This window comes from Macrosteles quadrilineatus, unplaced genomic scaffold (genome assembly GCF_028750875.1).
Source record: "Macrosteles quadrilineatus isolate MER2022 unplaced genomic scaffold, UCM_ALF_1.0 Scaffold_2__2_contigs__length_208266976, whole genome shotgun sequence".
In the NCBI taxonomy this organism is placed as follows: Eukaryota; Metazoa; Arthropoda; class Insecta; order Hemiptera; family Cicadellidae; genus Macrosteles; species Macrosteles quadrilineatus.
Genome location: NW_026542595.1, coordinates 131,929,311 through 131,947,024, shown reverse-complemented (window position 1 = coordinate 131,947,024; position 17,714 = coordinate 131,929,311). Strand labels below are relative to the sequence as shown.

The window sequence follows — 17,714 nt, the reverse complement described above, 5'->3', positions numbered from 1 at the left end:
GAAATTAGTTTTCACTTCCTTAACTACCAACTTTAACTAGCTTTGTCTTGTCAGTAATTCAGTAAATAAATAGTCCAAAAAAACTGCTGTGAACGCACAGAGAAAAATACTCATTAAAATCATTTGTAACTGTGCCTACTATACTCACAGTTAGCGTTCTCCTTGGCAATATCGTTGGTAGCAGCCAACAGCATGTTGTTGACTCCCGTAGTTCCATTGGACATCTTTCTCTCACCGGCCGCAATGTCGTTGTTCACCTTGGCGTTGGCGTTGTTGAGAGTGTTCGAAGCTTCAATCTCAGGAAACGGTTTGCCCACCCGGATGTCATGTTTGCCGTTCTTGATGGCAGCCACCAGCTTACGAACATTGTCACCGTACTCTCCACACGACACTTCAATCACTGTAGGAGTGTACAGATGGTTAGAATATATCCAGAAAAATTTTCTAACAAATGTAAATGGTGAATGCTGAAAAGATGGCTTTTCTACTTTTTATCAATGTGTTTTTTTTTTTTATTTCTCAAAGACCAACTAACGCTTTAATACAATTTAGGAACTATTTAGCATGTGGATGGCAAAAGTCATATTAAGTTAAATTATATTATTATTGAGGAGCAACTACAAACTACTGTAAAGTAAAATGCAAGTACCGAAGGACGCAGGGTTGTGGTAGCTCGGACACACTAGCCCCAGTCGGCCCAGGAAGGGTACGAGTTGCTGTGTGGATCCCTGGTACACACACTGACCATCCGCCAGTGTGTACAAGTGGTCGAACATCTCAAACAGTCGCGCGCTCGGCTGGTGAATGGTGCAGATGATCGTACGACCTCCACGTGACAATGTCTTCAGCAGGGAAATGCACTGGAAACACGAAGAGCTGTCCAGCCCACTGCAACAGAAGAGATATTTTTTGCCTAAATCTACCTCATTCTAGATTCATGTCATTGATGGTGGAAAACCTCAACAATATTTGTAAGCCCTAGACTGTAATTATTCCTTGTACCAGATAACAATTTCCCAAGTCTGGTTTACCTGCTACCCATGAAAAACCTTTAATTACATATATCATTTTCATATATGTATTTTTTCATTTGCGTGATTGCTCTAAAAAAATCCAATGATAACCCAACACTCCAATAAATTATTGAAATATCAAGGTTTCATCAAAACAATTTCCTTTCTGAGATGAAAAATTTTGGCACGAAATCCTCATAAAGTACCTATGTAAATTCTCACTTTGGGAAAGAAAAAAGAATCATTAAAAACGATGAAATTTATTTACAAATCACTGACCTTGTTGGCTCGTCAAAGAACATGATAGGAGGGTTGTTTACAAGCTCCAAAGCGATTGAAAGACGCTTCTTCTGCCCTCCGGAGAGGTTAGAGGTCATCGTGTTCTTGTGGTCTTGGAGTCCCAGAGTTTCTAGAATTTCTTGAATCTGAAACAGTCAAAGAAACGTTAGCGAGTGCCTAACAAGTTACAAAACATCCTTAAAATCTTAGAATAACACAACTTTATCGGGTCACAAGGATATCAAGCATTTTTACTTACCTGATGAGACGGCCAAAAAATTGATTTAAAATAATGGTCTTTGATAGTATAAACCTAATCATATTGAGAACTGAGATGAAGATGAAACAAGAAATTTATAGCATTAAGAGTAGTTAATCTATTTTATATACTCATAAGGAAACACCAGAGAGTGTATGACATAATATTTAAAAAATGTTGAACAGTATTTGTTCTAAAGATAAAAATAGCAATACTGTACTTCTACATAAGCAGAAAAAGGGAAATACAGGTATAATCGAATAAAATAAGCGTTCTAACATGAAATAAACTACACAGAAAAGTACTTTAAAGCTTTATTAAATCACAGGCTTCGAAAAAAGATAAGCTGGGGGCATGCCATACAATCAGCAAAGATTAGAAGAGATTTTTACCATGTAAATTAAAAGTTTAAAAGTAGCTCACACAAAAGCAGTTCATTCATTTTCACATTCCAAATTAAAACACAAATAAAAAATTTAGTTTTTTAACAGCAAACGAAATGTGAGGTAGCTTTACTGTAGGGTTAAATTTATTAAATAATGATTAGTAGATGGTGCTTTACCGTTAAACCATGATATGAAAGCAATATAAACCAAAATAAACCTTCAAACAATTTTGGTTATGTACTATATTTTATGTTATATTTTATGTTTTATGATAAATACAATATTCAAGAGGTTGTGGATTAAGTAAATGGAATTAACTCTTTCAAGTTTTCAGATCTAAAAACATAAATAGGCAAAAATATAATTTTTAGTGAAAAAAAAGGATGAAAAATATAATATTGTATCTGAACAAGTTTAGAATATAAGCTTTTTTAAACCTACTTACAATTAATTCAAAGATGATCATGCTTATACCTACATATTTTTTAAACTTACTGAAAATTACACCTATCAAATACTTACAGGTATAGCAGTGCAATTAGACACAGAAACAACTCTTACATGATTAACACAGTATTTAAACACTTTTCAAATCCAACACGACCCGTGCAACACACTCAAACGTTGCTACCAAGCTGGAACAAACCGTTAATCCTGAAATACTAACATACTCACGGTGACGCAGCCGACCTCTACTATCATACATGGTAGAGGGCAATTCACCAATTCCATCCTGGAAACAGCGGCGACTGAAAATCTTGTTAACAACACAGGATGGGACTTTGTATGTTGACTCAGTTTTGTCGGTCAGTAGTGGCATTATTTGTGGATCAGTTTAGTTCTTAGTTCGGCCACAGAGAAGTAAGGTACAGAGGAAACATTCTTATTGGACAACAATGCACTTTCAGCTCTGGTATGTTGTGCCGGAAATAATACTTCAAGAAGAGCCTGAACGGAGAGCCTTGTGGTGAAATTCCTATCACACAGGATACAGGGTCTTCCTCCACCGTGAGCATTGTGGTAAATGACGGCGAGCCCTAGCGAGGTAGGTGGGAGGTCATTCCCCTAGACACCAGCACTAGTGCTAGACACCACTTAAGTGTACCATTTAATGTTTCCTCTGTACATTACTTCTCTGTGGCTATAAATTAGTTAGAGCTTAGTCCTACATACAGCAGTGACTATACAGGGTGTCCCGGAACTCTCTACCAATATTTTAGGGCATTGTTCCTGGGTAAGAAACATATCTAAATATCATATTTAAATTGTCTGGAAGTCCTTACTTACTCAGATAGCCGCCATTTTGTTTTTTTCACTTATTAATTTTTTTCTGAAAATTGGTTAAACATACGAAGTTGAAACTTTGCACAAACATTTATGACAACTAGACAAAGCTACAAAAAAATTATAACGATTCTTCAAATTCATAAAACAAAATGGCGGCTGTTTAAAATTTTGTTTCTTAAATTACTCGAAGACCGTTGATGTTACAAAGATTTTACAAGAATAACTTTTTTAAGGCAATTTTATTACAAATCGATCGACACCTTAATCTTTAAGATCGGACGAGTATTAACTGAGATATGGCAATTTTAGTGATACGTGACCGCTTTCAGCATGCGCTGCAACTAATATCCAGCGGTCACGTATCACTAAAATTGCCATATCTCAGTTAATACTCGTCCGATCTTAAAGATTAAGGTGTCGATCGATTTGTAATAAAATTGCCTTAAAATAGTTATTCTTGTAAAATCTTTGTAACATCAACGGTCTTCGAGTAATTCAAGAAACAAAATTTTAAACAGCCGCCATTTTGTTTTATGAATTTGAAAAATCGTCATAATTTTCTTGTAGCTTTGTCTAGTTGTCATAAATGTTTGGGCAAAGTTTCAACTTCGTATGTTCAACCAATTTTCAGAAAAAAATTAATAAGTGAAAAAAACAAAATGGCGGCTATCTGAGTAACTAAGGACTTCCGGACAATTTAAATATGATATTTAGATATGTTTCTTACCCAGGAACAATGCCCTAAGATATTGGTAGAGAGTTCCGGGACACCCTGTATAATTTGCAAGCAAATACAGGAGAGCTGTTTTGTATGTTGGTAAATACAGTTTTATCAATCAGCAGTGGTATCATTGGTCGATTTAATTTAATTCTTAGTTTGGGTATAGCTGTAAATTTGTTAAGAGCACAGTCCAAGATTCTGTGGCATCTGACAGCAAGACAGCATCTTTTAGTTAAATGGTGGGAACTGAAAAATACTGTATGAAGGAGGTTGATCCAGTTTTGTCAATCAGTAGTGGTGGCACTTTGTTAATTTGTTGGAGTATAACTCTTCATTTGAGCATTGTATTGTTGTATTGTCAATTAAGCGTTTGAGTTTTCAAATCAAACCAACAGTTAGATTGTGTTTAGTTGTAGTTTTAAATTCAAGTGTTTGATTTGAATATAGTTTGAGTTAGTTGGAAAGTAGTATTCACAAAATTTATACCATAGGTCAGTAATAATCATTACAACCAAGTGAGTAAAGTACGTAATGAAACCAAACAAAGTCCATCTGATGAAAATGTAGAATGCACCTGTATCAAGAACAAAACCACAAAAAAAATTTACACAACAATCAAAACAATGCATTTTCAAATGAATCATGAATTTTGATAAGCTTATATAGTGAATGGCTATTACTGCACTCTAACATGCATTATGTCAAGCTCCTATGTATTTCTAATCAACGTGTTGGATGAGTTTTCCGCTCATTTTCCAAGTTGATGTTTTCAAGAGAATTTTCCAATAAAAATAACGACTTTGTCTAATAATAATATATTTGTCTTGAAATTGTGTGATTGGAACATACGTATCCAAAAATCTATTACAATTTCAACATCAAAATCATTTATATTTTTATCCATATTCAATGATATAACACACTAGAAGATATACCATCTACTAAATTTTACCATATACAAAATGATATACCATCAGTAAGTTACTAGGAGATCCTTTACTTACAACCATTCAAACCAACGGTGAGACGAGTATTCTCCAGACTATTTACACATTCAAGTACAGACAATATCCATACACAGCTCCACACAGACTCACCACTTCCTGTTTGTCATGTTTAGACAGGTCGGAGCCCAGTTTGAGCGCAGTGGCAACGTGCATCGCCTCGTCTACGCTCAGGTTGCCGTGCAGCTGGTTGTCCTGCATGATGTAGGCGGACAACTTGGCGAACTGAGACAGGTTGCGTTCGTGGCCGTTGATAGTGATAGATCCCGACATACCAGACACCCTGGACAGAAATCACTTGTTATCATTTTTATCACTTAAATAAAAGTTTGCTCTTAACTTTGTCTGGTTTAGGTTACCATTGGTGTCTACTGGCTTGTAAACGGCAGACCAACAACGCATAACACTGGGATTTAGTATAAAAGACGGGTTCAATAAAATGTTAAAGGGAGTCTCCAAGCATGAGAAACACCTTTAAGACTTTTCGGCATATCCACAATATTTCAGGGGTTTGAATAATTTTTTAAGTGCTTGTCTTCCTTTTGAACATTGTTGTATGTGACTTACTTGTATCCAGTAAGGATATTGAGCAGGGTAGACTTGCCAGCTCCTGACGGACCCATGATGGCCGTGAGCTCTCCACTGCGCAGCCGACCACTGACTGACTTGAGAATAGTCTTGACATCTGAAACCCAACCGGACATTTAGAATTACACGTCAGAACATCATATTAAATAACAAGGCCAAGGTAAACAGTCAAACGTTAAATCTACGACTTAAAACTATTATAAATATGTTTTTACATACAAAATAAACCTTCCAAAACAAGAAAAAAATCAAATTCACCCTGAACAAATTTAGCTAGTGGAGTGGTTATGTTAATTTATACTTAATTCCCCAGCCTTCTAAATGGTCTACCAATGAAAACATTTACACTTGAGCCATATTTTTAGGGAAAGGCTAAACTTTCCCTCTCAACTTACTCTGTCAATTCAACTATAGTACATTCATTTTCGTTCAAAAATGACCTACAACTCAAGAAGTTTATAATAGGAAAGTCTATCTATACCTATACCCTTCATTTGACTACTGAAATGTATAACTTGTGAGTGTGAGCGAGATTGTGACTTTTCAATGGGTGACAAGTTCACTGGGACAAGTCCACCGGGACAAATCCACTGGGACAAGTCCACCGGGACAAGTCCACCGGGACAAGTCCACCGGGACAAGTCCACCAGGACAAGTCCACCGGCACAAGTCCACTGGGACAAGTCCACTGGGACAAGTCCGCTGGGATAAGTCCGCTGGGACTGTTCTCCGACTTTGTCCTCTTCAGTCCAAATAATTTTATCACAATTAATAAATAGTTTTAATTGAGCAAACAAAACTATAGACAAAGCAAAACAAGTAGACTCTCATCCCATTGTAAATTTTGAAGCTTGTTTTTCGTGTCTATATAGTTCATGTACGTCGACATTGATTGCTAGTGTAGACAAAATTTGTTTATATTATTTTAGGTTATTTTCATGATTTGTGCTTTACTGTTTGGTTGCATAACTAGGAGACCCGGTATTGTTTGTGATTAGATAGTTTCATTTGATTAAACGGGGTTTTAAATTACTAAAATAACACGAAACAAATTGTAAATAAAACACACCCTAGTGACCTGGCTTACAGAACTAACAAAAAAATTGGCTTCAGCTGTTCCATAAGGACTAGTGGTCGCCTCCAAAATTACGTATTGGGCAAACTTCTCTATTTTCACACCACGCTGTAAATAAAACATGTAATTGGAATATATTCCATTTGTTTTGATTTTCTGTTTATATTTTGTTGTTATTCCGTTACCAGCATGGCAACCCATAAGGCACATGTTAATTTTTTTTTAATATTAAATTCATTTTTTGGGTTATTTTGTAGTCTATTTTAGTTTATAAAGGGATTCTGCACATCTGCAGGTAAATATCTTTCTAACAATATGCGTAGATTTTCTCTACGATTCACAGAGCTGAGAAAAAAAGGTTTTCAAGAAACATTGTCTATTAACATATTGATGACAAATCTACTAAGGGAGTATGTTTTATCTATGGCAAAACCTTCCGAAAACTTCATTTCACAGACCATTTCTAACCACTGTGCAAGGTAGCATCACCGACATCCTTACGTACGACCTCTAACACACATGCATAGCTACAAGCAGTAATCACTAGTTATTATACAATTAACCCTTGACTCTGGCTGCCATTAGCTCTGACAATCACTGGCTGTGATGTCACAGGATCATCATGGCCGAACGTCACATACTCGGCATTGCTAATTCGGGATATTGAAACTACATAACTGAACTGTCGCCATTGTCGGTGAATTGAGGTTTTGGATAGTAGATTCTCTTTGGTATGGGTGGGGAGATTAGATTTGTATGACGCCAACACATGAGGGTGAAAATTGTAAAGAGAAGATGAGTAAAGGATGAATGGTGAATGAATGAGATGACAGCTTTGTTTTATATCAGCTGGTTCTTTAATCAGGATCATTTACTGCCCAATAATGAACAAGAGCTCAGTTTGGTTTTGAACTATTAAACATAGCTTTTGATCGAGAGCTCATACAAACGAGAAATGTACACTATTTAATTTTTTTAATGATCCAAGGGCAAGTACACTAACCTTATATTTTGTTTTAGCAAACTTTGTTTGTTCAAAAAAAAACTGTCAAGGATGATACCTGCAGCTTAATGACACAAAAACACAAAAAAATATGTCAACATAATGTACAATTAAAATTTATTACTGTGTAAATAATTGAATAAATCATTAATGTAACACTTCACTAAATAAAATGACCTAAGGACATTAGAGCCCTGTCAATGGTATGACTTCATATTGACTTGACAAGAAAATATGACTCTCATTAAGTATTCATGACAATTCTGAGTGACATGGCTTTCTGTGAGTCAAGCACTTCATTTGAGAATCAGCATTGCACCACCAATATATCCCTTTTCTATTTTTTTAATTATTTTTGAAAACATAGGTTGTTTTTACTATTACTGTTTAGGTTTTAAGCTACAGTTTGAACACAGATTTCGCAGGTGATTTATTTACCAATTCTATAAATCTAACACTCTTTTAAAAATGAACATTCTCTTGCAGACAAGTCGCCTCACAGACTGTTTGCAGCCTAAAAAAGTATGGTGCCTTAGTTTGTCACAGTGAGAGTGGCAAAAATATTCACAGCCTTGAGGACTTACCACAATATTTCTATTATTCATCCTAGTTTGGGTTGGGTTGGGTCTTAGTTGTGGCCATAATCTATATATATAAAATCCAATGTATGTTTGTTTGTATGTATGTTTGTTTGTTTGTCCTTTATGGACTCCGAAACCACTCGACAGATTGTAATGAAACTTTCAGGCATTATTAAGCATTATTCAAGGATGGTTTGTGTGAAGTTTGGTGCAGATCCCTCAAAAGGGCTCCCAGTGGCTATGGAGTTTCCCGTGTTAACTTTATTAATACGGAATTAAATAATCTTAACAGCTGGTTCAACTAAACAATTTGATTCTGTGATGTTCAATAGCATTAAAAAGTTAATAGATTTACCAACAGAGTGCAGCACTATTATTTTTTTAAATTTATGACAACAGCTAATTTGCAACCAAAAGGTGAGTGAGCGTAGCAAACAAACTTCAACCTGGAGGCGAGTTAGCGTAGCGAACGAGCTAACCTGAAGGCAAGTGAGCGCAGCAAACGAGCTCCAACCTAAAGGTGAGTGAGCGTAGCGAACGAACTTCAACCAGGACGTGATTGAGCCATGCAAACGAGCTCATCTTGAAAATGAAAAAGCATTTGATATAACACCACATTCGGACAGGACGACGTCTGTCGGGTCAGCTAGTAGATCATAAAAGTGAACAATTTCATAGAAATTTTAATTTGTTTGCAAATTTTTATATTTTGTGTTTATCTACATGACATTAGCATTATTTATGGTTTTAAGGGAACCGTAAACGTTTTACTATCAACGTCAACATGTAAAAAGCACAATTATTTAATAACCCTGTGACAAATGATGACATATGGGTCCAGAAACAATTTAGCTTGGAATCGAACCAGCGACCTTAAGAATTAAAGGCGAGCACTACAATAACTCGGCTACATAGACAACTAGCAAAAGAACCTCGCTTTTGATCCTCTTCAAATATATTACATTCATTAATCTTTGTCTCACAGCATACAAAGCAGTTTTTCATCCATCTTATTGAATTATTGATGAACCATCACAAGCAAGTAACAACCCTCAACTTGATGTTCACCTCTCTAACTCTGCCAGGAGTGACAATAAGGAATAAGCCAAAATAAATCATTATAAAGAGTTAAGAGTTCAAGTTATGTAAAGTTCCTTTTGTTTTCAATAAATTAAGCATATAGTTGACTGAGAATATTGTTCATTAACAACAGAACAGTGATCCATGTACATTTCCTGTCAAAAAAAGACCAGCAGTCTGACTGGAGGCAAACTACTAAATAAGCTTGCAGGAAAAACTTTTCCAGCACAAAAACATTGAGTCAATATGAATGTTTTGACTTCTAGAGTAAAGTTATAGTGAAAGAAAATCCAAAATGCAAATAGATAACCATAAAACTAACTTTGAGGATTTGTTGTGTGAATTGGGCCGAGTCCGATGCGATAGATACTGTCTAGAATCTAGATCTAGCAGGCAAGATTATTCTAGGAAGAAACTCTGCAATATGATCTCATTTTTGAACATTACTATTGGTGAATCCTTAAAAACTCAAAATAACCCAGACGTTTGACCTTTTTAGATGCATAACTAGTAGTTCAAACGAACAAAAATGTCCAAAGTTTTTTTTTACACGAATGCAAATAAATTGGATTTAAATACGCCGACAAAAGGAGATTATTTTGTCTTACTGTGAAATTCATTTTCTGGTTTCCCCATGTTCTTCATCCTATGCCCCAATGTTCAATTGCCCTACCCTTTGGCGTTCCAATAAACTCTATACATCTTCTTCGTTGTTTCTGTAAACGTCTTTCGACGACATTATGTTCCATGAGGTGTTCTGAGTTCTTTTTACCATGTGCCAATGTTCTGGTTTCGGAGATCGATTTTTCCTCGTTACAGTATTGAGTATTTCAATGCTCTTGAGTTCCATGCATGATGGCACTATGTTCCGTGGTCCGGATTAACCTGCATTTCAAAGAACCTATTGTGGTTTTCCATGTTCTGGTGTTCAATGTTCCGGTGTTCCAGCGATCCATTTTCCTGTGTTCCAAGTTTCCAGTGCCAAGTTCCGGTGTTCCCAAGCTCACATACCAAGGTCGTTTCAAGGCCGGCTCTGACGTCGGTCGTTAGTTTGGTGAGTCGCCACTCGCATACTGACTGTCACATTAAGACAAGGGTCAAATATGACGAGGATTATCACCGTCATATTGCATTAAAAAATCTACAATGGTTTGCAAATCAACCAGCAAATTAGTACAGGTAAAATAGGGTTTTATAAACAACAAAATGTGTACATTCATGAAATTTCACCTGTGAGTTACTAATAATATGAGAAATCAAGATCCGATGAGTCCCCAAAATTTTGGGCGTCCTAAGGCCCTTTTTGGGGCCCTTTTTGTCCCGAAGGGCCCTTGTTCCTGAATAATTTTGTTTTTACGCTTAAGGACAAGTGAGGTGTGGTTTTCGATGGTTTTAGTTATTTAAAATCGATTGGGACTAGTTTTAAGTGTATTAAACCACTCCATACAGGGTGTTTCGAAATATTATTACTTTTTACGATATTTAAACATTTATTCATAAAGTAATAAAATTAGTTACCTCCATGCTCTATATAAAAGGGGATTATTGAAAATAATTGTCATTCTTTACCACGTAAGGGGAAAGGATCACAAGGAGTAAGAGAAAATATTAAATACTCCTGTCACAGCAAACCTGCAGACCTAGCGAATTTCTGTTTTACTTACTTGATTTTCAATTAAATCTAAAATAGCATTTCGTTTAACGATTACCTAGGTTTGCTGCTACAAGGAGGCTAATAAAGTGTGTTTATAGTAAAATATTAATAGCCTAGTATAAAACAAATAAATTTGACAAGTTTGATCAAAATATATCTATTACAAACAAACAAAATCATTTTACACTATTCTACATAAGAATAACATGGGAATTTTTAATTTACAATTTTAGTATTTTTATCCGTAACTAATACTCATACAAAAACACGTTAATATACTAAATTATTTGTTTTTAAGCAATTTAAAATGTTCTAGAGAAAAATTGGGAAACTTTTCGTTTTGAGGGTAAAGTAAATAAGAAAATCCAATTTTTACCCCATAAACCTCGTTTCTATTGTTCAGGACAAAAATGCTTGTATGTACCGACAATGCTGCTCTGATGTCTTAGTGCTGTCCTGGTCGTCGTAACCACGAAAGATAACCGTACTTGTATTGATTGAAAATAAGTTTGAGGAACTTAATATACAAGTTGCAAACGTCAGTATGTATGAAAGGTGTTTTTGCACCACATTGTTCGTGCTTTAAGATTGGTGTTGCCTGTTCTGCAATATGCAAGGTTTTAGGTTTGTAAAGGGGAATCCTGCTTGAACACCAACTTGGACAAAATCAGTAAATATGGACAAGTTGCTAAGAATAATAAAATTGTTAATGAGTCGTCTGAGCATAATTATTGTGATTATGGAATTGTAAAGAGAGATACTACGGAAATTGTAGAAAAATAGCTTTAGTTTAAGTACTTCATTTTAATATGTAATGTAAGGTTTTATACAAATACAATTGTTTTAATTTTTAATAAATGTAAAAAAAAAATAACTTAAATAGCTACCTAAGAAAAATACATATCAATTTGAAATTGGTCTTAATAGATTTGTATAAAAAACACGTTGAAAGATTATTCACACCACCTTAAAAGTTGAAGTTGTTGCTTATAGTAACCTATGTTATAGTGTTAAACTTAATCCATCCCCTTTTAGCGAACATCCCATATAGGAGATAAGCTATTACCGAAGGTCTTATGGTAAAACATAGACCCGAAACCGATTTACGTTTTCATTTCGATGCCCCCAGAAGCCTAAAGCACCATCCACTCAAAATATTATATATGTGTTTATATACATAATATATAATATAATATATCCATGTTATATAGGGCACGTGTCCGTAAACATGATAACTCGAGTAATTTTGGTTCAATTTTAACGAAACCGGCATAATCGGTCCATGGAACAGGGTTTTACGTGGTAAAAGTTTGTAATCTTTGACCCTCAAAAGACAAAGTTTTCCAATTTTTCTCTAGAGCATTTTAAAGAGCTTAAGGAAAACAAATAATTTTTGTATTTTAAGGTGTTTTGTAAGTAAGTGTATTAGTTACGAATAAAGTTCAAAAATTGTAAATTTAAAATTCCATGTTATTTTAAGGAGAATAATGTAAAATGATTTTGTTTGTTTGTTTATAGATATGTCTTAATAAAACTTAACAAATTTATTTGTTTTATACTAGGCTATTAATATTTTACTATAAACACACTTTATTAGCCTCCTTATAGCAGCAAACCTAAGTATTCATTAAACTCGATGCTATTTTAGATTTAATTGAAAATCGGGCAAATGAAAATTCGCTTAGTCTGCAGGTTTGCTCTGACGGGGGTATTTTCTCTTACTCCTTGTGATCCTTCCCTCTTAGAAAGTAAAGAATTGCAGTTATTTTCAATAATGCCCTTTTATATAGAGCATGGAGGTAACTAATTTTATCACTTTATGAATAAATGTTTAAATATCGTAAAAAGTAATAATATTTCAAAACACCCTGTATGGAGTGGTTTAATACTCTTAAAACTAGTCCCAATCGATTCAAAATAACAAAAACCATCGAAAACCACACCTCACTCGACCTTAAATGTAAAAACAAAATTATTCAGGAACAAGGGCCCTTCGGAACAAAAAGGGCCCCAAAAAGGGCCTTAGGACGCCCAAAATTTTGGGGACTCATCGGATCTTGATTCCTCATATTATTAGTAACTCACAGGTGAAATTTCATGAATGTACAAATTTTGTTGTTTACATGGAGTGTTTTTGTATTATTTTACCTGTACTAAATGTGCCTTTAGGATTACAAAGTAGGCCAAGATATTTTAAGGACAATCTCTTTTACACTTTAGATGAAACTTAGTACCCTAATCGTTTAAGTGGTTAATTACAAGCTCAAGAGAGTATGGATTTATAACAGTAGGCTAATGGAGATTATGATATTTTACGAATTTAATAACATTGAGCATTTAAATACTTGGTATAATTTGAAAATGTGTCCAGATTTTAGACAGAGTATCCAAGAGGCGGTTTAAATCCCTCTAGTCACCAACGGCTATTAGCTAGGTTGCATTATATCACGTATATTAGAACAGAAACTGTATGGATCGTAACATAAACAAATGACACTGTCCCGAAAGTAAACAGGTGTTTATCAATATTTAAATGGAACTAAAACGAATTCAAACCATCTGTTACGGCTAGTGTAGACATTCGGGCCTGTGACGTCATTTGTTTATGTTTCTGATCCATACCATTTCTGTTGTAAAAATCGTGGTTATTTCATTTTCACGCCGACATAGGCCTACCACGGGAAGGTTGGAAAGGTGAACTGGTTGTTGTATGCATGATGAGATGACAGCGTTGTTACTGACTCAGATGATTCTATAGCCAGGATTATTGAAAGCCCAATGATCAATGAGCTTGGCCCAGTTTCAATACATTAAAATATTATGACTTCTAGGAGCAAAACGACAACCTTCTGACTACAAGGCGAGCAATGCGATAATGCTACGAAACGTTGGCCCGACAACGAGAAACACCACGATCTGCACAACTTTGCACGTCAAGAATAATCGCGAGAAAATTTAAAAACAAATATTGATTTTTCTTAGACAGATTGCTAAAACCCACGTATACGTGACCAGCTCCTCGCACGTCGTTAAACGTGACGCAGGGACGTGACGTAGCGCGGGTTTATCACGCATCACGTCCACACCGATTGTCGGTGTCTCTGACAGGAAACTTCGCCGGTTAGTGAAACAGGTTGTCAGACCTTGGACATCAAGGCCGCTTCTACACGAATTCGCTCAGCAGCTGGTTATAGCGCAGATACAGTCAGCTGTATGCACTGGTGTTAATTGACAGGACATTACATTGGTGACGAGTGATGTTACTGAATAAAACATATTTTTACCACACTATGATGTATTAGCTGTTTTCCATACGTTAATTGTTGGCTGAAAGTTACGTTTTGCTGGCCATGCCAGCTGTCATCGTCATTTGGGGACCGAGCAGGTTTTTATATCCCTAGGGCCGCAAAATCAGCTGCCCACTAGCATATTAAATACACAAACAGTATCCATAGCATTGCAATAGAATTGTTTTATTTTCACCGTTGCCTAGCAACTGTTTATTATTATTTTTGCTGATTCCTGAAATTACTTCTTCACATAACCTTAAAGTTGCGTTGACTATCAGTGTGCATTAATTATTATTGTGAATAGTAGTAGTGTGGTGAAAAATAGTGTTCGTACCACGGACCGAAATGGTTTTAGGTACGAAATATACTATTTTACGAGAACAAAGTGGTTCCTAACTGTAGGCCACCCAGCCGTCTGTGGTCGAACTTTTAATAAATGGTCCTGGCCGAAAACACTCGTTTAACCTGAATTCATGAAGTCACGAAAATACACCACCCCATTCACTATTAAACCACGATATGAAAAAATAACACAGCACAACCCCCAAACTCACAATATTCAAGCGACTTCAATTAAAAGAAAAAAACTACCAAAACTTTAGGCCGCAGCAAAATATAATTTAATAGTTTCTAACAGAAACGTTTATTCAAGTTTCAAATTTAAGTAATCACGTTTTGGTTTTGAATTTTACACAAAGGTTTAAAAAATGGCTAAGATTATTGACTAATAAAGTTAACACTAAGACAATAACATTTAAGTTTTTTACGCTGTAAACTGCACGCTTGTTTATTATTTATATTTAAAACATACATTATTCCAGTAAACTTTAGAAGTTGATAAAATAGTAACTGTATACTACATTGTATTTTGTTGAATTTATACATTTTCCACACTTTTTTACATTACGACTTACATCTAGGAGTTTACTTATAGATATTTCTATTTGTTTAACGAGACACAGTTATCCTCATACTTGTATATTTGGTTATCTATATTACTAGGATTATACATAGGCCTACATGATACTCCAACCCGTATTCATACTACAATATTGGTATTCATACTCGGAGCATATGGTCACAATTAATTGTATTTTCTCCTCAATGCCAATAGTCAATGATCTAATCTACTATAAAGGAAAATGGAACAAATCTTAATAAACAATTATTTACAATTTTATTATTTATTTTTGTAAACACGTAATTAATTTCTCTCACGCATATTGTAAATATGCGTTTCACATGCGTGCATGTGTGCTTATAGATCGAACGCTATAGAGCTAATTAAAACAAAAACATCTGTCGATATAATTGCTTGCGAACAATACGACTACGAGTAAACTATGATACAATCGAGCGTAATCCAATATTTCAAGTGTTTTGAAGTTAACTTTTGAACACATGAGTTAGTTTTGATTTAAAAATAAAGTTTTTATTATGGATATCACTCTCTTACATTTATGACTCTTTTACATTTTCGAGTTGTTGATTTTAGCGAATTTCCCTATAGGGAAGTAGCTATTACCGTAGGTCTCATGGTAAGACCTAGGCCCGGGACCGATTTACTTTTTCATTTTGATGTCCCCAGAGGCCAAAAACACCATTCGTTCAAACTGTTATATCAAATTTGGAAAAAACAATAATTTCTTACTAAACCACAGTACCTTTTAACATTTTACATAAAAAAACTTGTTTACCCTCCTTGTTGCAGCAAACCTAAGTACTCATTAAACTAATTCTGTTTCAATATGAATAAATGTGATATTTTTAAGGAGACATTTTAGTTTAAATCCAATCAGGAAAATGGAAATTCGCTAAGTCTGCAGGTTTGCTGTGGCGGGGGTATTTTTTATACATAGACTGATATGATTTGACTGAAAACTTAAGTAAGAGTGTGCAAAGAGTTAATAGTTAAAAGAGTCGCTCACTGATGAGGACATAAAAGATTACATATTTCTCTAAAAGAGTTACAATTTTAGTTTGCCATGAATAAAACTCGGTGTATAAGAAAATAAAGTATACGTCACCTCTCTATTTGGCGGTTAAGTTCAACCAAGTTTTTTAATTCATAAAAAACTGGCAACATCTTCAATCTGGAACGTCTACTTATCAATATATCTAAACCCATATTAAACAAATCTACGGATAGTATACAATATAATTTAGTTGGCTGTGGCTATAAAGAGGATAGGAATAACCACGAAGAAGGAGACGCGACCAACAATCAACAAGAGATTGTTAAGTTTCACCTCGTCCTCAGGCACGATCCTTATTATGTTATCTCCCGCCATAATGACGTGCCCAACATGGCGGGAACGTGGAAAATCAGCTGACGATCATCTATTAGTCCATATGTTCAACGTTGTTCGTAGAATTAATGGATTTAAAACTTACAAACAGTGTATTTGGCCCGATTAATAATGATGATCCTAAACAAAATCTCCAAAGTGTTGTTGTTTAGCAAGGGAGTCCGAATTGGTTCAAATTATGGCACTAGAGATTCACTTGAACCAAGGGAAGGCTTTTCTGTTACAGAGTCGTATTTTTCTAAGCCTTTGGCTACAAAAATGCATATGAATAAAGATGAACGAACTTTATTTTACAAGGAAGTGTACAATGTCCAAATTGAATGAGTTGCACTATAGTGAACAAATGAGGGAATTTTATGCAAGGAAATAGTATTGACTCAATAATAGAGTTCATACAGACTGGACAATTTATGGAGTCGTATACTAGTTTTTGCTGGAAGCCGTCAATTAGAAGGCAATTGCGTTATAAGAATGTAAAATATAAAATATTTACATGTGTATAAACATTTAGAGGAGAGAACTAGGTATTGGACAAATGGGGGAAACATTTAACAATTCATGTCCATAGTTTTCCGAAGTTCTCTTGCACGTATTCATGTTCTTTTCGTACAAATTTAATTATTTAAACATTTGATTCCATAAGAAGCTGAACGTAAGCATTGATAGCCTACTCATATTATTATCAAAGTAAATCTATCTCTTTACTCCATACTGAAGCAAGTGTTTCCTTACGAACTATGTCCGTAAGAATATTTTCGCAAGTCAACATAAATTGTTTGTCGCGTAACCATAAAGAACCCATAGATCAGTTGTAAATAAGTCATAACTGATGATTTTCGATTCATTACGTGACTCTTTGTTGCTTGCCCCTGATATATACTGTTATCATTGTTATCAGCTGTTCTCTTGTTATCACAAATGGTAAACACTCTTTGTCTGTTCCTGTTTGTTCACTGCTCTATTTTATTTTATTTATTTAGCTTTCTTGTAAAATTTGACCTAAAACTTTTCTCTCTTTGTTTACTGCTAACTGTCATTATGCCTTTCTAAGACTTGAGATTACATTTTTTTAATACTTCAACATATAAAGATCCTAAAACGTTTTTTTTTAATACACTTGAAAATGTTGGACGGTGTGGATGAAATGAAAAAGTTTAGTTAGTTAAAAATCGATGGTTTGATTTA

The 17,714-nt window shown here is 34.8% G+C and overlaps 1 protein-coding gene across 3 annotated transcripts in view; it reads right to left on the bottom strand.

The window, feature by feature from the left end:
• The window catches only part of LOC128985541 (ATP-binding cassette sub-family G member 4), a 49,509-nt gene that overhangs the window by 8,551 nt on the left and 23,244 nt on the right, over positions 1 to 17,714 (bottom strand). For 2 of the 3 annotated variants that reach the window (XM_054405131.1, XM_054405130.1), the window contains exons 3-8: positions 5,517 to 5,634; positions 5,043 to 5,232; positions 2,605 to 2,670; positions 1,293 to 1,438; positions 650 to 888; positions 149 to 400 (exon numbers count right to left, since the gene is read on the bottom strand). In XM_054405131.1, coding sequence (XP_054261106.1) covers positions 149 to 400; positions 650 to 888; positions 1,293 to 1,438; positions 2,605 to 2,670; positions 5,043 to 5,232; positions 5,517 to 5,634 — 1,011 coding nt within the window. The remainder of the gene's footprint in view (positions 1 to 148; positions 401 to 649; positions 889 to 1,292; positions 1,439 to 2,604; positions 2,671 to 5,042; positions 5,233 to 5,516; positions 5,635 to 17,714) is intronic. The other variant, XM_054405132.1, reaches the window with a different exon arrangement.